The sequence below is a fragment of the Grus americana genome, chromosome 15, assembly GCF_028858705.1.
Source record: "Grus americana isolate bGruAme1 chromosome 15, bGruAme1.mat, whole genome shotgun sequence".
NCBI classification, from domain to species: domain Eukaryota; kingdom Metazoa; phylum Chordata; class Aves; order Gruiformes; family Gruidae; genus Grus; species Grus americana.
In genome coordinates this window covers 7,107,295-7,128,957 of record NC_072866.1, presented here as the reverse complement: position 1 = coordinate 7,128,957, position 21,663 = coordinate 7,107,295, and the positions used below count along the sequence as shown (strand labels likewise).

At 39.6% G+C, this 21,663-nt stretch overlaps 1 protein-coding gene across 1 annotated transcript in view; it reads left to right on the top strand.

The window, feature by feature from the left end:
- The first annotated feature begins 1,327 nt into the window (after positions 1 to 1,327).
- Positions 1,328 to 21,663, top strand: part of LOC129213269 (uncharacterized) — a 106,454-nt gene continuing 86,118 nt past the window's right edge. The window contains exons 1-8 of the mRNA XM_054843009.1: positions 1,328 to 1,392; positions 9,532 to 9,582; positions 10,562 to 10,722; positions 12,223 to 12,293; positions 14,290 to 14,455; positions 15,420 to 15,557; positions 16,462 to 16,651; positions 17,689 to 17,816. Of these exons, the coding sequence (XP_054698984.1) occupies positions 10,711 to 10,722; positions 12,223 to 12,293; positions 14,290 to 14,455; positions 15,420 to 15,557; positions 16,462 to 16,651; positions 17,689 to 17,816 (705 nt within the window). The 5' untranslated portion in view covers positions 1,328 to 1,392; positions 9,532 to 9,582; positions 10,562 to 10,710. The remainder of the gene's footprint in view (positions 1,393 to 9,531; positions 9,583 to 10,561; positions 10,723 to 12,222; positions 12,294 to 14,289; positions 14,456 to 15,419; positions 15,558 to 16,461; positions 16,652 to 17,688; positions 17,817 to 21,663) is intronic.

Sequence of the window (21,663 nt, the reverse complement as noted above, 5' to 3'; positions counted from 1 at the left end):
CAATTTTGTTCTAATGTATTGTTTTTATTATTTTTATTAAGTAACATTTTGGTTAATTTGTTAATAAGCAAGCCAAGTTGTGAACAAATAGTTTTTCCTCTGTTGATAGATACTGAAGTGGCATGCTGACTTTTCCACAGATAAGTAAGGAAGGGGGCACAAGCCATCTGAAATCCTCCAGCCTCGCACGACAAATTTGGGTGAAGCCTTCCCATACCCCTCCTGCCCCCCTTCATTAGCTTTCCAGGATGACGCCGCTTTCTGTTACACTTTGACAGTGTTATTTCCATTAGACTTGTATTTTTAATTGACAGAACTTGCATGACATTCAAATTTAGTGAATTCTGATGAGGCTTGAGCTACAAGGAAATAAAATTTGTTTTGCCATGCAAAGAGGATCCAAAATAAAAGCTGTTAAAAGAAGTAAAAAGCAGCTGATAGCCTTACCAAAGGGATTTGTTAAGAGGAGGGTGGTTTCAAAAAGCTGCTATTTATTGTAGTGTTTGTGAAAGCACTTCTGGCAGTTTAACCACAAGTTCTTTTTTGAAGAAATGAGTTGTGATTTGTGTACTGAAACCTGGTTATTTATTCTTCATAACTGAGCAGCAAAAGGTGAGTAATGGAGTATACACTGTCATCCTAGGAATAAAAACTATGAGGTGCAAGTACTTCGCAAGGGTGTGAAGTGTTTACAGTTCAAGTGAATTGTATTTTAAGCAAATTAACCATTGTGTTCCTATTTTCTTTATCAAAGATGCAATGTGACACATTCATTATCTTTAGGATTACTTTTAATGTATTGTTGTGAGGTGAATACTGTCATGTATGATGTGAAATAAATTCTCCAGTGAGTGTCTTACTACTTTTTCAAACCAGGACACCGGAAGGTGGATGGTGAAACCTGCTGATTTCAAAAGAAGTGCTGCTTATTACTTATAATTAATTTTTTTGTTACGGTTTGTTTGTTTGTTTAAGAATCTGAAAATCTGAAGTCTGTTGGAACAGGTGGCTGTGGCTTACAGATGCTAAAAGTAGTTGTGCTCAAGTCTAGAATAAACCAAGAGTGAGTAGGAGGCTTTTTGAAAGTCTTTTTGCGGTTGGATGTTTTGTGTCATGCAACTTCTTGGTCTTTGTAACCAAAGAAAGAAAAAAAAAAAAAAAAAAAGCTCCGATGAGCTCCAGAGGATTATTGCATTAACGGGGTGCATGTCCGTCATTGCTTTGGGCTCTAAAGCCGGCCGTGACGCTTTTGGGGCTGCTGCTGGGCGGGGGGGGCGGCGGCAGGGGGCGCGAGGGCGCCGGGGGGCGGCGGGACCGCCGGGCCGGGCCGCCTCAGCCTCGGGCCGGTCTTCCCTCCTCCTCACCGCGGCGCGTTCTCATCTCCGCCGTGCGGTGGGTTTCTCGGCTTTGTGCCTGGGGGCGGAGGCCGGGGCCGGGTGAGGGCCGGTTTGGGCTCGGCCCGGGAGGGAAGGTGGTGCGTGCAGCGACCGCCGCCGTGCGCTGCCACAGACCCGGGGAAGGCGGTTGGCCCCTTCATCGCTTAATTGCCTCGTAGTAAACGGCCTGAAAATGTACATGTCTCACAGTGCTGCTCTGTTTGTTTTGTTTTATTTTGTTTTGTTTTGTTTTCCCAGGAAAATAATGTATTTGGAACACTTTCCCCGCAGCTCTGCCCTGGGAAGCGTTCCGTTCTGTGAGGGTTTCCCCTGCCGCGGCCCGCGCCTCGCGTGCCTGCTCCGGCGGCGGTGGGGTTTGCGGCGGGTGTCTCTGCAGGCCTGGTTGTAGGGTCCAGAACTCGTAAAATGTGCGCGGACACCCAATAGTTGTAAGAACAGGTAGGTGGGAGCGGGCGCTCCTCGCCCCCCCCCCCCCCCGCGCTGGCAGGGCTCTGCTGGAGCTGCAGTAGCCCCTGCCGCCATCACAGGAGCGCGGCGGGCAGGCAGACGTTTGCGCTTAGAGGTGCAAGTTCGGAGCCATGGCCAAGGGCATTTTCCACCTGCTGTTGCCTATTAGGATTGAACGTGAGTTTTAAAACAATAATATTCATTTAAAAGAACTTGCGGGGCCTTTGCAGAACAGACTTTACCAGTTTGTTAAAGTTCAGCTTTTCTTGGCAATGGTAGTGTAGAGTTTCCAGGTGTCCGTGGATATCCTTACTCTGTTGTGTGCTACATGGTATTTTTTATTAAATTAATTTTGCAAACTTGAGTACAACATCCATTAAATGGATTAATACTTTTCCTAGACTTACCACCAGTGTCGGTCTCGTGCCCGATTTTCCTCAATATCTTAAAATTATCTAGGACAGCACCATGGTGGAAGTTTCTCTTTGTGAGGTTCTTTGCCTGTTTTGGAGGTAGTGTTTTGATTTTTTTTTAGACAAATTTCATTTTGGGAGAGGTAGGAAAAAAAACCACTTAAAAGATATTGAGCTTGTTTTTCAGTCCTGGACTGCATCCTGCATTTACCAACCCACTCAAACAAGTGAAGTTAGTCAAGTACACAGGACACTAATGTTATGCCATGTTTTATCTTAAAGGTTTGGCTTCAGCATGCGTTGAAGAGTCTACTGCAAATCAAGCATTTAATTCCTAACTTTGAAGTTTCAATACAAAAGGCCCAAAATCTGTGATACGCTGAAAAAAGCTATTTGAAATACTTTTGACAAAAAATCCCTGGAGTTTTGTTTGTGAATTTCTTTGTTCTTTGGTGTATGAAATTGTCAAGATTCAAGGAAGCTCAGATTTATAATTTGTTGAGTATGCTCATACACCTACAATAAGATATTTTTCTTCCTTTTTATTAATATAGTTTCTTCCTTAAGAAATGGGAAGCCGCAAAGCTAAAACTTGAAATTAAAATGCAAATTTGATTATTTGGGAAAGTGTGATTTGCACCTGTAACTGAAAAAGCAGAGCAAGACAATTTGAACAAAATAGAAGATCAGATGCAGTTACCAGGAAACATTGAATTCTATTTTCTTTCTCTAAGCCAACGCCCAAATCCTTGAGCTTCTCTGTTCCACCTGTCCTTTCCATATATAACATAGCTTGGGATCACAGCCTGAATCAGAGTATGAATGTGAGCCTGACCTGTGAGTCTGTTAATACGTTGTTGACATGTAACCTGTTCTGTAATTAATGTTTTTACATAGAAATTCCCTGTATCTGTTATTTTGCATGGATCTTCTATGTCAATATTCAGCCTGTGGCTCACAGTGTTACTACTGGCTGTCGATCCTCAGTCGGAGAGGGAGAGACTCAGGTACACTATGGTCATGCTGATGTCTGAATCTGGACCTGTCCATTTCTCAAACACCAGGATCACTGGTGGCTAATGATGGAAACTTCTGAATAGCTGCTCCTCTGTTCTTACAAACATTAGAATTTCTCTTAACTCTGCTCAAGTGTATGTTGCGTATCTGCATTTATTTGATCCTTCACATTTAACAAGATTGCTTGTGCTTAAAATTAAGGGTATATATAACTGCATTAATATCCAATTTTTACAAAAGAAAACTGTTGCTCCCTCTTGAATCTTCTGAGAAAGTTTGTTTGCTAATTCTTAAAGAGAATGCTCCTTCTGTGACGCACCAGCTACTTTTGCGTGAAAATGTTGTTATTCTAGAAATTGTGATTGAAATGCTAGTATCTGTAGCTATGTATTTGTCTTAAAGTTATAAAACATGCCTCTTACTAAACACTATGACACCTTATAAAAAAGCTCATTAGAAGTGTCCAGTTTTCTTAGTGTGATGCCTGTTGTGTAACCTTTTAGAAAGATGCTCTCTTGCCACATGATGAGACATACATACAGTGTTGTTGGTCTGCACATGAGCAGCAGTTCTGAGGCATCCCAAAATCTAGTGTGCTGCAGTCCTGTGAACTGATCTGACATTTTTGGTCCATCTGGTTAGAAACTGCTTTGTTTCAGGGACTTTAGGTACAGATTGTTTGTCAGCATAGTTCACAGAACCTTTCCTGGCCACCCTCTTTGTTAAAGCTCCTTCCTTGTGGGAAAGGAGTTGCCTGTGACCTGCATGAATTATTCTGGGTGAAAATTAAAAATGTAACTGAAAGAGAAATATTTTTTTTAATAAGAATGCCGCCCACTGCGCTCTAAAGAAAGTCTAGCTATTTAGAGACAAAAAGGTTTCCAAAAGAGCTTCTGGTGTTTGAGTAGGGGATGAAATGACTAGTAAAACGGCCTTGTTCCGAGAAAGCTTTTAGATTTGAGCACATGCTTCATTTTTGGGGTGTGATTATGCTTAAAATTAAGCACCTATTTATGTACTCTATGGACTCCGGACATTGATGCCATACATGAGGTTAACATAAATGAAATGGAAAATTTACTATAAAGTGTCAAATTAATTTAAAAAGGACCTTATGCTGGCCTCTCCAATGGATTACAAATGACCTTAATATGAGGTTAGGGCTACAAATGCTCAGCACAAACACACTGCTTGTAACTTGTTGCTCTTGGCCTGTGCGGTTCTTAGGAGGGTCATGATAAGGCAGAAATTCCCTCTAATTCCAATTTTTATATTCCTGCTGACTTCATACAATTTTTATGCTTTTAAGTTATTTTGCAATAGCTATGTGAAATATGTTGAAAAATCTTACTATCTACACAGTAAAAAGTCAGACTACAGTGGAAAACAGGCAATAGTAGTGGTTCAAAAAAAGAATTGTCACAATATAGCAATTTTCTGGTAAATTAGTCATGTTTTTATATTAATGCCCAGCTGTTATCCATATTTCTGATATAGACCAAGAGCTGAATAACTGCAGGATAATGTATGGAGCACATACAATGCCCAAATGAGCTGTAATCTTAAAATGAAAAATTAGAACTAACACAAGACTGAGTAACTCAGCAGAGTAAAAATGGCAAACCCGGCAAGTTGCAAGATTTCTGCAGTGAAATCTCTGAAGCAGTTTCAAAATTAGAATACTCTGAAAAATCACTGTGTAGATGGGAGAAGGCTTTCTAAGTTATCACTTTGGGTTGGTCATAGGAAATCCGAGCTGCTGTATGAAATCTGTAAGGTGCTTTGTTTGTTTGGTTGGTTTTTTAATTCTGTTTCAGACCTGAACTATCCGCAAATTTGGCGTTTGGTAGATGTAGGATTTTGATAGAGGGGCCTGGCTTTCTTCATGGAGTATTTCATTAACTCTTTAGACTTGACTTGCTCTCTGTCATCTTCTTTGGTCATTGATGTATGCAAAGCACATGTGAGAAGTTGGCTTCCCTTTAAGTAAAATTCATAAGCATTTTGAACTGAGCAAATGTTACCTGATGGAGAAAGTAAGTTCAGGCAAGAGGCTGTGACAACACAAGCTTAGTGGGAGAGTAGTACCCGTGACTTGGATTGTTATCTGTGAGTTCTACTTGTGAATCTGGTTTGAAGATTACAGTGGGTTAAGACATGGCAGCAGGAGAAAATAAATTTTTGCCTGTCCACAGCAGCTTCCTTCCAAAGGTCTTGATGTGCAGTGCCTCTGTGGTATAAGTGATCATCAATCCTGTTGTGTGTGAAGAGTAAACATGGCCATAGCCTGCCAGGGAAGGCATATGACCAGAACCCTAGTTCTAGAAGAATGAGCCAGTAGAACAGGAGGTAGATGGTGAATGTCACTCAGGCAGGACTGGAAGGTCTTTATGACAAGTTCAGCAAACCCTGGAAGATCTATTTCTGACATGGTGAACCCTGATTGCTACCAGGACTGTAGTTTAGTGCGTTTGTGTATTATTTACACACAATTTCATCCACCTTAGGTTTGGGACTTTGGTTGAAGGAATGAGCTGCCTCCCATGAACTTGCTTGCTCCCAATGGAAACACCTTGTCTTCAGGCCTAAAGCTTTAGCTTTTGTCCTGTGTGATTTTTGATTCATTAATCACCAGGGAACAATTGCTAGGGTGATTTTTAAATTTGTTTATTTATTTTAGACTTACTGCGTGGGATTGTTCTGAGCATTTGCTGTGCTGTGATGCTTTATACTTAACTTATTTCCCTTGCAGTTTTGTGGAATTTCTAATAGGTTAACTTTTCTCTCTTTTTTGCAAAAAGGCTGAAATGCTATTAGAGATTGGATGCGATGTTTGTGTGTGTGTGTGTGTCCCTCCCTGTTACACGCACCCTCCCTTCTGCAGGCTGCCCTGCCAGAGCCCCTCCTCTGACTGGAGGAGGGGAGTTGAAATACTGAGCTCCTGCTTTGTGAAGGAAATTTTCTTTCACTGCCTTGCTCAGAGGTGCCTTTGAGAGGAGAACTGATGTGGTTTTGTTAACTTCTGGGCTGAGGAGGTGATTTTGTTGGCCATGGGGCTGCACACCATCATTTTACTCTGTGCTGTTGTGGCAGGAGCTTCAGGGAGTAAGTAGAAGAAACTTTCCTCTGCTAAGATTGATCTCTCTCAATTCAAAATACTTCGGCTAAGGAACGATCTCACTAGCAAAACTTCAGAGATGCAGTAAATTTTGTTACAACTTGTAGGTTTGCAGTAATTCTTGTAGCAGCTTTGTCTTGCTTTTCAGTGTAGTGTAGCAATTCGCTTTACTGAGCTCTCTGGGTGGTACTGGGCAGGTGGGAGGGCACCCTACCTGTAAAGGAGTACAGTTAAATAGTGCATCTCCCTTTGGCACTACTAGGGAAAGCAACAGAAACAGTGAGATTGTGCTAGTCAATTAATTATCTCACCTGATAATAGCATGTTAGTATCATGTTCTAAAATTGTGCTCACTTTGGCAGATGAAGGATTCTGAAAAGTGTGAATAGGTTGTGAAATGTCAGTGATGTGGTCCTTTGTTACTCTTGTCAACTGAAAAGAGATAAATGCATGCTGGTTTTAGAACCAAAATAAATTGCGGAAGAAAATTTAAAGTTTAAAAAGAACAAAGCAAAGAGCAGAAACTCTAAATTTAGGCACCTTAACAAAATTAACAAAGTGCCTGATTGTCCAAGGTGCCCAGCCTACCACCCTATCTGTCTCTGATAAGCACAGTTAAAAATTCTGAGCACAGCAGTTAGGTATCCACACCAGAGCTGAGAGTGCTCTTAAATCTGGTCCTGGAGAGGCATGCTCAACACCTTAAAAATCTGATGCTACATAACAGAGATGAATTTTCCAAGTTTGTCTTTCTGTATTTATTTCAAGGTTCTTGAATAATTTGTACTGATTTCTCCATTGAAAGCCATTAACTTAACACTACCTTTTTCCACTGTTTAAAAGAAAAGGGTGAGGTAGATAGCCCTTTTCTTACCTGACCCTCTAGATACTTAGGGATGGTTTCTTCTCCTCAAGGAGACTGAGAAATGTTTCTCTCCAAATGTGTTGTGTTTGGAATGTTAAACTTAATGCATATGTTTTATGTATCAATAGGTATACTTATAAAACTTAATAGTCGAATGATAATTCTCATATGTTATATGACCTGGTCTCTTTATGATAGAAAGTTTTCTAGTTTTGCAGATATCTGTAGTACTAAGACCAAGTTTGCTTGAAAATAACATGTTATTCGTACTTTTTAAAGGTAAAATCTGAAGTTCCATAGAGAGAATTAATCTGCAAAATAAGAAGGAGCATTTGTTGGGAGGAAAATATGAATGTGGGGGTAAAGCCTTTTCAAGAAAAATGTAATTCTGTGCTGCAGAAACTTAAATTTTATCTTGGGAATAAAAATGTATATAAGCTTGAGTTGGTGCTGAAGAAACAAACACTTTCTTATTTTTGTTACAAAACCAGTGAATTCCCTTCTGTCCTCCTGCCCATAATTTTGACATTTCATAAAAGAGGATTAAGAGAAGGGAAAATATGATTCCAATAAATAATGTCGTTTCAGAGAGCATTTCCTTCAGGCATATAGTATATATATAAAAAAAACATCCAAAGGCACCGAACCAGAATAAAAGGCTCTCTTTGGGAGACAAAGCTGAGCAACACAGGAATGTTAGTTATGGCTTAACAGGGAGGTTCGTTAGCATATAGTATAGCATAGAGGTTGGTTGCGATTCTATGTACTGTTGAACTTCTTGTGGGAGTTACTTTTAGGAAAGATTTATCAATAATGGCAAGTTAGGGCTGAATGCTTTTAATACTAATTAAATCATGTAATACACGATCTATTAATAAAGTAGCATTTTCTTTCACTATGGTACATACAAGTGCCATGTATTGAAGTGCAACAGGATCACATATTTGCTTTTGGCTGTTCCTTGTGTATCACTGCAGGGCATATGAGCAGCTGGGACGTGACTGATTCTGCTATGTGCACGTTCCTATCGATATCTAGGACTTGGGGTAACTTGCTGAGTGCCGGGGAGTGTTAGCAGTGCAGGATCAGGTCCTGGAACGTGCATCTCACATGTGTCCATCATGGGACTCCTCTCTCAAAATTCCTGTAATTCACCTCAAATTTAGCACAGAAGTTCTCAAGAGGTTGGCACCAATAGGCCAGTCTTCAACATAGTACCTGTGTATTTGCCAGGGGTGAAAGCAATCTGCAATGATTTTGCTTCATGTGCTGAAGCATGGTTTATATCAGTTTAGCCCTTTGAGTACCCAGTCATCGTGCTTGTAGAAGCATGATAAAAATTTCACTGTTGCTTAACTTCTCTGTAAAAATAGAGTTTTTCTTCCAGTTAGTTTATCATGGACTTTTATGTTGTCTAGTAATGCTTGCAATAACTGATGAATGTAATTTTGCCAGGCTTATTTAAGGTCATTCAGCGTCAGAGCATTAGCGTGAGCGCCTTATTAGTGTACTGTGCAGATGTGTGCACAAAGAGTGAAGACAAGGAATGGACGCTTTGTACATAGCAGCCCCAACTGTTGCCCCTGTTCATACCAACGTAAATCTGAAGCATTTCCTCCTGTGTGGTGTAAGCGCGTTCTGCATCCCCTTGAATTTGGTGCCCTCCCAGTCAAAGTCTGAATGAAAGTCATGCTGGAGAACAGGCTCTCCAGTGTTAAAGGAAGTCTTAAACATCACAACTTAAGGGTGGCAGTTGGTTGTGTTCCGTAGTGTGTTCGTGCTGGAAAAGTTTTTCTTGGACAGTAAAACTTGCTGTTGTTCTGCTTTAAATGATACTTATGATTTCTTGAATGGCTGTGTGCAATAAAAATCTTGGCTAAGTAGGAATTTTCCCTAACTGCATTAAAGTAAAACGCCTGTAGATGTGAAGGAGTGTGGTGTATAAAATGTGTATTTCTTTCCTGGATTAAGAATCCCTTTTTTTTTAATTTGCTTGGTAATCCATGGTATTGTTGCATTTCCATACCTACCTCAATAAATACACTAAGGTATGTCATTCCTTAATGTGTGTGCTTGTGTGGTATAGATGTGTGGAAAGGGACAAGAGCAAAGTCTTGTCTCTGTATACTTGGTAGCAAAACTCTCGTGGATTTTTTTTTTTTTGAGGGCCATGCTTTGGTTTCAGTTATTTCATTGTAATTGAAAAGCAGCAGGTCTGTCCTGAGCTGCACACAAATTTTCAGTGCTTTTCTATTATCTTACCTGTCATTGCAGGATCCTCAGAGAGTTTGAATTATGGAGCTTCCTGTTTTGCAGAGTGTGTAGGTGAGTAAAACAAGACTGTATTCAGGCTGTAATAAGGAAGGAGGGATTTGAAAACTTCCTTCTCTTCAGTAGGGATGTTGTGTTCTTAGAAGAATGATGTTTATGTCCAAGTGATCAGCATTCGTGGAAGTAGCGGAGAAGTTCCACTAAGCTTTACCAGGCCCAGACCTGCCTAAAGTTTGCATTCTGTGAACTCACAGAACTCATAAACATTAGAGCTAAGCGAACTACTAAACCAGTGCAGGAGAAAACCCAGCCATATATGAATGTCTTTTTTACCAGTGCTTAGTGTTAGCTCCTTTCCTACTGAAACAGGCATGAAGATTCTCCTTCAATAAGCTGGCACAAAACTTCTATTCTGTGAAGGAGAGGTGGATGGGAAGACAGGATATTGAACTGAACTAGAAAGGTTTGGTTGAATGGCTTGAGCTGTAGTTTGTAACTTATGCTTCTCATTTACATTGCCAGCAGGTACTTGAATGTGCAAAAGTGCTTTTCAGTGTAAGAGCAAGGGGAGCACGTGGATGAAGTTCTCCCGAGGAGATCTTGCCCTGGCCTTTGAAAAGCACTGAATGCATCAGCAGATCTTTTTTGTCTTGCTGTTGATGATGCATTGGTCCTGCATTGATGCTCTCTGAAAGGTGTTGAAAGAGCATCATGCCGTAAATGCATTGCATTCCTTTTCTGCTCTTGGAAATTATATTCCTGCCTTGATGGAAATCGTGAGGTTATGTGCATAGGGGAGAGAGGAATTCTTTTCACCTTCCACACAGGACCTATTGCTAGCATGCAGGGTGCTTTCAGAAACCCAGTTCTTTCAATTATAACTCCAAATGGCACAGGAACATTCTGAATATCCACCTCCTTGTTCTTGTTTAGCTGATTTCAGTGGCCAAAAGATTAAAAAGTTAAAAAAAAAAATAGGGGGAGAGGGAAGCCTAATAGACTAAAAAAGTTTTTTTGTTTGTTTGTTTCCAAGAACACAGTGCATCGTACTTCCCCAAAAGAGCTAGATACAGTTTCAGGTATTCAGCAGTCACCAGCACATTCCTGCAGGGAAGTATTTACAAAAGCAGTGGCATCTCTCTGGCGAGCACAGTGATCATTGAGGTATTGGGGAATTGCCAGATGGTTTTGAAAGTGAGTATTATCATAATCTGAGTGATTGGGATGAGCTAATGTGGAAATGTATCTTTCTTTGGGATTACTGCTACATTTAAAACATTTGTTTTTCTTGTAATTAAAAGCCAGTTAAATTCTGGATCTCATAATTAGAGTTTCAGAATTGCTTTGATGTGGCATGGCTTCAAATTAAGTATTTGCCATTTTTAAAGGGCAGATTAAACAAATCATTGTTTTCTTTCCTAAGTGGCATGACAGTTTCACTGTTTTGTTACATGAATTGCAGAACTGGAGATGAAGCTAGTCGCTCTGAAAGGAACTTGATTTATTTTTAAGCACTTTCATATCTGTAGCAGTAATTTAAAAATAGCAAGCATTTTAAAGAGAACTTGAGAAATTTGTAGGATGTGCTGGATTAGTGCCATTCCTAGCACAGTGTAAAATTCAATCTTGTAACGCTCCATTGATCTCCAGAGGAGATATCTCTCTCAGTGACAAGAGCAACAGACCAGTTTCAAGTTACAGACCTCTTCCTGGGGTGAGCCCTGCGGTAGGCCAGTTTGAGAACTACAGTGCTTTAGCAGGGGAAGAAAATAAACTTCTCTCATCTGCCTTGGTTTTCCTTCAGGTTAACAGAGGGGATAATTCATGGGTTCTGCGGGGGGTTGACGTGTGTAATATATACACATACACATGAGGCCAATGAAGAATAGGATAGTTATCCCTGTCCTAACATGACCATATGGATGAAATTAACTGGCCAGTGGTCCTTTGATTTTACATGAAAAATGAGAATTTGGGTACTGTCTTCGTATTGAATCACTCTCTTCTGCCTTACAATAGGCCGGATTCCTCAACTTCTAGCTCTTTATTTGAGGCCTCCTAAGATACACAAAACAATTGTAGTTGAATGCTTGTCTTAAAAAAAAAAAAAAAAAAGTAAAAGATATTAAGAAAAAAAAATTACTAACAGTTGCAGTCTGTGCTGTACTTCAAATGGGGCAGAGAGCCACCATTTTTGATCTACCATTTGAGAACAACTCTTCCTTACCACAACCAACCAAATGGCAAGTACTTTAGGAAATTCCATAGTGAACTTAAGTATGCCTTTTCTCCTCTGAATTCAGTAAAAGTAAACTATGAAATGGCTACTGAATGCTGAGAACTTTACTAGCTGTAGTCTCTGAGATGGGTAGTCCTTTTGCTTCTCAACTGGAGTAGAAAGGACTTATGTTTATCCATGCTCCTACTTCACCCCAGAGTACGTGATTGCTTCTGGCTTAAAAATGAAAGGGATATAATAGTGCTGTATAAAATGTATTTAATGGTGACTGTAGAAGAAATTTCTGAAAACTTTCTCAGATATGCAACCTGAAGATGTGGCTGTTGAGGTTGTGTTGCTTGCAGCACTGAGCTGTTTTTCATTGTCACATACGGACATCTACAGACAATGTCATAGACTAATACCCCAAGTTCCTATTGACAATGTATTTGTTGCTCTATAATCTTTGCTCCTAGATGCAAGATGTACAGATTAAGAAAAGTCTTTCATCCAGAGAGGAACCTCTGAAGGAAATGGACAGTCTGAGGTAAAAAAACCTTGTAAGCTGGTCTTGTTGTTGTTTTTTGAAGCTATGTGGCTTAGCAGCAGCTTGACTGGACATTATTCACTCTGTTTCATACTCTGTTCAGTTTTAGTTGGTTTTTGTTCAGTTTTAGTTGGTTTTTTGTTTTGCTGTTTTTTTATTTTTGTTTTTGAAAAAGCAAGGATGAAAATATGAGCACCATCAGCAAAATGAGAAGCATTTGGTCCAAATATATTTTTTTGCACCTAATTTTCATCCCTTTGTATGTAAAAATATTTGGAGAGTAGACAATTAAAATTATTCTGCGTACAAATTATCAGGCCTCTAGCTACTTAGCAGCGTATATGGATCGCTCACTAGTTTTCTGAGTTGCAGTTGCTACTTGTACAGACTCTTGAGTTTTGAAGTACATTTTAGAAGTTCTTGGTTTGGAGGATTCTCACGATGTAAAATGTTGGATTTTTTCTTCCAGGATATTTAAATTGCATTGATTTGTCTAATGTCATTTTCTTCCTTTTATGTTTTTGGTTTTAGTAGCTCATTCATAACATATGTCAGTGTGTTTCCCTCTGACTTGCAAAGGTATAGACTCTAGTGAAGATGCCTATACAAAAAGGTCTCTTCAAACTGTGGAGGTCTGGTATTTTCCCAGAGAGCTGATGCTTCTTGTGTCATCAAAAAAAAGGCAGTTCTGTCATCTGATTAAGCTCAGCCTTGTAATCTTCCTCTTTGTCCTGCCACTTGGATTCTCAGCCTTTAAACAACACTGAGCACTGAGATAATTGACTCAATCCAAAGGGTCAAAAGAGCAAGTTTCGAGTAAATGCATTGCTTTTTATATTCATCAGGAAGAGCTTTGTGTTCCACGGTACGGGTAGTGGTATCAGAGTTCAAATCAGACTACAGACACATCTTCCGTGAAGTTATTCGTAGGATTTTCATAGGGGTAACAGCAGTTGTCTCTTGTTCTTTGCAGGGAAGCCAAAAAATAGAGCTAGCAAAGAAAGCATTCAGTGAAACTTGGCTGTTGAAAATAATTATTCAAATGAGTGAACCTTATTAGCATTTGCCTTAGCCTATTGTGAATATACAGTGGTTTAGCTTGTCCTCTGAACATGCATGTAATTTCCACAGATAGTAGCAAAAGCAACCACGGTTGCCTAGGAGTTCAGAAGTTTATCCCATGTGCACAGTCTCTTCTCATGGAAAGACTTTATCCGGGTGTTTGAACATTAAAAGTTTTTCTCTTACATTGTCTTTGTGACCTAGATGATTAGATGAACAGTTAGTTCCACAGTTAATGTGCAGATGAACTGAGTATCTCCCTGTATGGGAGCTGACTGTTGGGCTACTGCAGAATTCTTCCTTTGGGTGGCTTATTTTTCCCCATTTAGAGAGGAAATATATGATTAAAGTACATTACATTAGAATTGAAAATCAATGTTAAAAAGTGATCTCTTGCAAAAGTAGAAAATACTGTACTCTCAATCTGGGATAGCAAAAGCAATCAGAGTGTGAACTGACAACAGAGACTGGGGGATAACTTTGGGATAGAGCCCAGGTATGTACACCTAGCAGAGCAGGAAGATATGGGTTGATTGGAAAGCAGGTGTTCTTGTGCGTATCACAGCTGAAGAGGAATGATAAAGAGTACATACAGTTACTCTGCAACTGAAACGTGCTAACCAATGCTAAAGGCACCCTGAGTCATAAAATGGAATTTCTCTCTTACATTAAACAAGAATTGTTGCCATTAAGTATAATTACTTGTAAAGAATTTACCAGGAGTTGGTAACTTGATAGTTTTTGGTTTGTTTTAAGGGCTCTTAGAATCAGGGTGAATTCATGAAGAATAGAGGCTTGCTATAAAGAGTGGAGATACAGAATAGGACAGATCCATTGTACAGGAACAGCTCTGTTCAGAAAATCTCAGTCCAACGTCATAAACTGACTTGCAGCCACTGTTTGAAGCAAGAAACTATAAACTGTTTTATTGCAGGGAAAGACTAGAACAGCATCCTCTTCATTTTTCTTTCCACGATGGGAAAGTTCTGAAGCTCTGTCCTGTGAGGAGTGAACAGACCTGGGCACTGAACATAAAGCGAGGCATTCTCAGTGTCCTGCAGACGTCACAAGCATCCACTGCTAGTGCAGTTGTTGAAGAGGTGAGACCACTGGTAGAGTCATGCTCTAGGGTGGCTGTTAGCCCTTGTGCATGTTAAGTCTATTCCCTTTTTAAATAACTAAAGGTTCTTGCCACTTGGTGACTGGTCAGCAGCCAGTGGTGGTCGTCTAATTGCTTTTTGTAGTGAATGTTATAAAATTACCTATAATTTGCATTCTTGTTGAGAGTTGGAATCTACTGCCTTGTTATCTGAGGATAAGCTGTGTATTGCAGAGTTTTCTGAGGCGTTGTAACACAAGGGCTTGTGCTTTACCTGTTCTCTGGGGAAAATACAATATTCATTATTCATCATGACTTTTTTCATTAATTTCAGGAGGCTTTAAGATCAGACTTCTAAGAGCTCTTTACAATTTTTCATTTGAATACTTAAGCTCAAGTTCTGCTGTTACACTGAAATAATAGTCCGGAGTACCCCACTGTTGCCCATGTGTTTGCATGAGTGCAGCTGAGAGACATCAATGGCTGCACTTCTGTTGTGAAGAACAGTCTCTACATTGACCTTCAGCATGATGTGCACTACCTCATTCTCATGCTATTGCTACATATCAGTGCTTAAATAGATGTTCTGCAATAAGGCTTGGGACACCCATATGTAATTATATTTCTTCTGAGTAGAAATGCTCTTCTGAATTAATGCTCCCCTGCAAACGCACAAAATCTTAAATGAAAAAGCATACATCTGTAAATGATTTGATTCAGAATAACATAGTGAAGTTAAACAAATCAACAAACCCAGGCTATTACAAAGTTTGACCAAGGTCTTTAAAATGATTTGCCTTTCTGTGGCTTTTGTGGTGAAGCCAGTGTCCTGCAAGGGAGAATTTAGATTTCTGTTGCATCGTTATTACAACAAAGCAATTATTAAAATTAATTGTAATAGCCCATAATACCTGCTTGTATTGTATGTGTGCATGTGTGATTCAACACTGTACATTTGTTACTAGGTGGATGTTCTTGGAATATGCCCAACCAGGTATCAGCGAAAAGGTCCTAATCTTGTCAAGACAAGGGACTTAAGCCTCTGCTCTCATCGGTATTCTGGTTCTACTTCTGTGCAGTCCGTTGCTCTTCCTCATATGTCAGTAAGTGTTGGGGAATGATGCTGATTATTCCACAGAGCCTTTTAATTTCTTCGAAGAATCTTAAGTACCAGGTTTGCAATTCACATCAGGTACTTCTGCTAATGGGAAAGTGGGAATGTTTTTCATAATGTAAATGAAAACATTTTTGAATAGTCATTTGTGCTCAGTTGTATTTGTGTGTGTCTGCCCAAACTTGAATCCTTAGTAAAGAAATTATTAATGTTATTGTCCCTGTAATGCCTGTTCAAATTCACAGAATTTGTTTTTAATGCAAATTGGCATTGTAGTTGATGAGCATTATAGTACGAATGCAAGAGGTTGTTAGGTGATTGGATTAAACTCTGTCATTAAAATGTGTTACAGTGGTAAACTGAAAGTAGAGTGTGAAAGAGGAATAGGGAGATGTGGGTAAGAAAAATATAATGTGCAAAGAAAGTTGTTATTTGCAGAAAACTTTGAAAAGATAGAAGCTTTTCTAAAAGATAGTTAAACAGCTTTCCACTGTTCATGGCAAATACAGTCAGTATTTGTATCTTGTGCCATTTTTATTAGGTGAATGTTACTTGTTTCTTGTATTGTACTAGCTAATCATAATTTACCAGCCTTTTGCTTTTCTCAACTCTGCTGACTAAAAAGATCAGGTTAACACTGATGCTTTGTGAACTGAAATGAGTTGAGACTGTTTTACACTGAAAGTTAATAGCAGTTGCATTTCAGTGATGGAAAAATTAGACTGAAAATAAAGAGCATATTAACCTCCACAGGCTGGGGGCTGTCAGAGGTCTGGAAAAGAGACTTCACACTGTATCACAGAACTGGAATCCTCCATGAAGTTGGGAGAGAAAGGATTGGGCAGGCTAACATAGGTCATCAAGACTTTACCTGAAGCATCTGTTCTTCTCAGTCTGAGCAGCAGATCCTGTCCTCCAAACTGGAATGTGTTCAGAGCATTAAGGATGGAGTACTGGTGGAGGCCAAATGTACCGAGTCCAATCTTGTTACACCGTTCTCTCAGAAGGGCAGTGGGGCAAAGACACAGACACAGTCTTCACTGAAACTCTTTCAAGTGGAAACAGAGACACTGTACAAAAAAGGTAACATGATGTTTCTGCTAAAATAAATTAGTTTCCTAGAAAAATCTTGGGGCTGCTTCTTGCCTGTGAGAACTCTTTGCACCTGATATTTCCTTTCATGCATTACACTATGTGAAAGTGGATGTTTTTACAGGCAGGGCTACTGAGAGCTGTCCCTTCGTTGGGAGTTGGGGCCTGCTGTAACAGGAAGCTGGATTGGTCTCCAAAAGTGATAGATTTCCTTAATGGTCCACCCTTTTTTTACCCACTGTACATACATAGACTCCTTGTATGCAGAGCATCAGTCTTCCTGTGTGTGCGGACAATTCCTAGTTTGTGATTAAATGGAGCCTGAATAATTGCAAGTCCTAGTGGAACTAAGGACATGCCATGTCTGAGAACTATTTCAATTTTTGCTCCTTCTTCGCTATGTGTGCTTCTCCTTTGGAGAATGATTTTGCTAAAGTCAATGGGAGGCTTGCCTAAGGAAAGATTTTAAAGTTGAGCTCTAAATGTTGAAAACATTTCATATTCTTTTTTTATCTACTTCTAAATAGTTTTTTTTTTTAAAAGGAAAATCCAAATTTCCAGGACACTTTTTGTCTATAGTTATGCCAACTTAAAATGACAAGATTCTTCCTCAGGAAGAGGTTAAGAGCCAAGCTATTTATTTTTCTTGGCACTTAGATCTTCTGTTGAGTTTTTGGGAGGAGTGAGCGATTAGGTAAAATTGGAAAGAGCGATGAATGTTAAGTAGCAGGGCCATTGTAAGAGGCATATTGACTGACAGAAAGTGGGACTTTTTTCATGTGTATCATCTTTGTCTTGTTTCTCTGACTCTTTCAGGTGACACTTACCTTTAGGCCTTTAGTCTGTTGTATTCTTAAATTTAACCTGACTGCAGGCATTCATATTCATCCCTTGGCTTTAACTAAGACTAGAGAGATTCTTACATGTAGCAATAAAGAGAGAGAGAAACTCTTCCCTTGCATTTAGGGTTAATCATAGTAAATGGCCAGCAGCCACCAGATATCTGATTTTTCCTTGTGTCTTTCCAGTTGGCTCTGAGGATCTGTATGTGACCAGCATGCTCTATGAAAGGGAACAAACTGAGAAGGAAGTCACTGGAGGGAAAGTAACTGAACTAGTGTGGAAACTTTGCTTAGCACATAGTACGAGTTTTGAGGTAAGCTTTTACACATAACCTCCATTTCCTTGTAAGGACCTTGTTTGGCCCTTTGTGGTCTCCTACACAGATTAGAGGTGACTAGGAGAGCAGCAGTTTTGAAATACTGAAGCTTTCCATTGTTTTGGGAATTTTTTAATGTGGAATTACAGAAAGATAAAATGCTTTGAAGTGTCATTTTCCTATATAAACAATAAATAAAACTGAAGAGTCAAAACGTCACGTGGCCCCTGAATATTGGGCAAAAGCAATTTTGAACTGTATTCTAAATTAAACTGAAAGAAAACGTTCTGGATTTTTGTTTTGCTGTGGAAAAAACAAACAAAAAAGTGTCTGGTTTAGGTTATCACTGATGGTTTTGATGCTTAATTGTAGAAACACTTTTCTACAGCTGTAGTGTGGGTTACTGCCCTGGTAGTTCTGGTGTTTCCATGTTTATTTGAGTTCTGTGGTCCTTCTCCTGTTGCCTCATCCCCTCAAAATAGTTTGCATATGAAACCCTTGCCCATGGATCTTGGCTGGTTGGTTCCATGTGCTTCTGATGAATTCTAGTAATAACCATCATGTTTTCTGGGGATGCTGCTTGGATCTGGAGGGAATCTCTTCTCACTTAAACCATTTTCATTGGTGAATGCTGTTAAGATAGGGTGGGATATTCTGGTCATGTGTAACATGCAGTGTCTTAATTTTTTTCTGTGATGACCATAATTCTAGGTGAGGGTCTGCCTGTCTCCTTAGTTTGCTCAGGTCTTGTGGTTTTTGTTGATACTGGCAGGAGCTGGATCAGTTAGTATTTGTCACTGTCTTTGAAATTAAGATCCCTATTTTCTGTGAAATGCAGACTTTATCAAGAACACCTGTTATATACAATACAGAAGGATCAACAGATGATGGTGCTTAATCATTGCTGACCTGAGTTGAACTGAGGGCAATGATTTAAAAGAGAAGGCACTTCATATCCCATTATGCTTCAGATGGAGTGGTTCTTGCTAGTAATGAAGTTCCTATTTGGAACAGTGTGACAAAAACATAAATTTGAAAATAGAAGAACACACTTCTTGTTTAAGTCATTCATGGTCACAATATTACTAGAAAACACGTGTGGTCTGATGGGGAAGGCAGTGAACTGGGCCTTGGTGCCTCCATGAACTTGGCACTGATGAGTGTAATAAGCTCATTCCTGGTATATTCCCTGTCCTCTGATGTTCTTGTCTTGTTAGATTGCTCGTACTTTGGAGCAAGGTTATTTCTTGTGCAGTGGTGTTGTGATCTGTCCTGTAAATGCATGTAGGTGCAAGTGACATTAACAAAAAGCTTCAGACATAGCCTAGGAGAAGGCACTTCACCTTCCTTTGTCTAGGTAAAGTCCCGTGTTAAAGCACAAAATCTCTGCCTGTCTCTTCCCTGGGCAGGGACACACCTGGAGTACAGGCTTTATGGGGACTGGAGAAGAGTGCAGTGCTGGATTACAGCTCTGCAGGCCAGTGGTGCCTGTTTAGAAATTAATATACTGTGTCTATTCACCTTTCTCTTAGCTTTAGCTGTGATTAATGAGCACAGGTAGGTGTTTGTATAATGTGGCATGAGACATAAGGCAAAGGCATAGGCTGGAGAAGGATCACAGTTACAGCAACTGAAACAGGCAACATCAGTCAGCTGTGATAAATTGCAACCCTAGTAGTTACTCCCAACCTATTAAATGGTGATCAGAGTCTGACCTGGTATCACAGGCTGACAAAGACCTCAGCAGAGGGCTGTGGAGAAGGCAGCAGGTGGCCTTTCTGAGTGGTGGTATATGGGATAGGTTTCTCTCTCTGAGTTATAAGCAGTTCTGCCATCTTTTTTAGCTGCGTGCTAGGGAGATTTGGGTTATAGAGAGCTAACAGAGCCATAAATGTAATGGTTCTTGCTAATGTAGAATAAAAGCAGCCTCTTTGGGTACAATAATGTTTAATCCTATGTGGCTGTCATTGTAACAGCAGTATGTAATGGCATTTAGGAACAGACTAGAGAATCTAAATACTGCTTGGAAAATGTTGAATAAAATAAATTACTGCAGTGGACCTGAGAAACTTTCTCTAAATCCTACCTTCTTTTGAACACCCATAATTCAGTGTCTTTGAAAGAATGATAGATGATTTTTCCCAGTAACAGTGGGATGTCACTTGTATCTCCAAAGAGGCCCACTGGCTTCATGTGTGGGAAATTTGTTTTGTAAATTACTAGGATTAACACAAGTGGCTGCTGTCTGTGTCACTGCCTAAAAAAGAGGTGAATTATTCATCATATGCCTGTCCCAGCACAGGGTTCGATTTGTTGTCAGCCATTTTCACTGTTTCAGAGTGTTCCTTCTGTGTTACAAGACATTTCAAAGGGGATCTTTATTATCCCTCATTCCAACCGATAAAATGTCCTTTGGGCCAGGAAAGAAGTTATGGGAATGCCCACAGGGTTTCTTGGGAGACAGCTCTGCTGTTATGCATGTATAGCTTGTTTGTCCCTTTATTGTTTGACTCTGAATGAGGAGAAATTATGCGTTTCTTTCAGGGCACAAAACCAAGAATAAATGGAAGGGAAAATCCCCAACTCCAGGGAAAACAGTGAAGGATTGAGAAAATGCGGGTGGAGACTGTGTCACTTCCAAGGAAGCAAAGTCGTTGTTTAATTTTTTAATGCTATTATGAGACAAGATTGAATTTCAATGTGCATGTAGATTAGCTAGTGGACCATTAAGTGAACAAGCTGCATACTGACAAAGAATGGTCAAAGGGATGGAGAGAAGGGACTCTGACTTGAGAGAAGCTTGAAGGGAGCCTGTCACACAGCTGCTGCTGGGGACTGCATTTGCATTTGGCAGGCTGGATTTTGATGCTGGGTTATTAGCTCTAGTGAATGTGGCTGTATATGCATTAAGCAGTGTGGGCAAGAGTATGTCAGATACACTGTGCCCAACTCCTGTACCCCAGTCTGACCCAAAAGAGTTTACGTTTAGGGCATGGTCTCACAATTTGTTTTTCTCATAAGGCATTCTAATTGCTGGTTACTACCTAGTTGGGTGTTAGGATTTGCATGTTTCTAACTTGTGGTTGTAGGGAGTAGGACAGAATATTTCCCAGGTAAGGAAGATTTTCTGATTATCAAGATGAATTGAGATAGTGTAGTTACCTGGATGATTTTGCTTTTTGAAATTTGACTGTTCTTTTTCTGTATGACTATAATAACAACTTTACCAGGAACAGAAGTCTTTGTCTGCCATGAATTGGAAAGCCTTAGAGACAGCTATGTAATTCCAAAGAAATATACTAAATTTACTGGAGGGAAGGCTTTCATTGAGAACATAAATTAGTAGGCAAAACCAAAGATGTTCATTGAACACATTTTCAAAGCAACCTCTCTTGTGATTACATAGGTTTATACTTGGCAGCAAATAAGGTGTCAAGCTTTCAAAGGTTAAGTGTTTGTATATATCATAAATAGAAACACTTTTATTGAGAAACATTTTACTACTTTACCTTCCAATCTAAACTATACCATGTTTATGCTTTCAGAGGATTTTTTTTTTTTTAAGTAGAGCTACAGTAAGTCTACAGATAGAAGGAAAAGCAAGCTTTTACGTAGAAGAAAAGCCAGGTTCCTTATGTTTCGTTTAGGGTTGGGAATGGGAGCCAAATTTGCATGTAGTTTGTTATTACAATACTATAAATAAACAATAACCTCATTGTAAATTCCTCTATCTGACAGCTCAATTTCAATGCAACTTACCTTAAAAAATAAAAACAGCTCACTTGACCAGACAGCTCATTCTGAAGTTTTATTATTAGGAAGAAAAAATAGCTGTTTCTCTGTG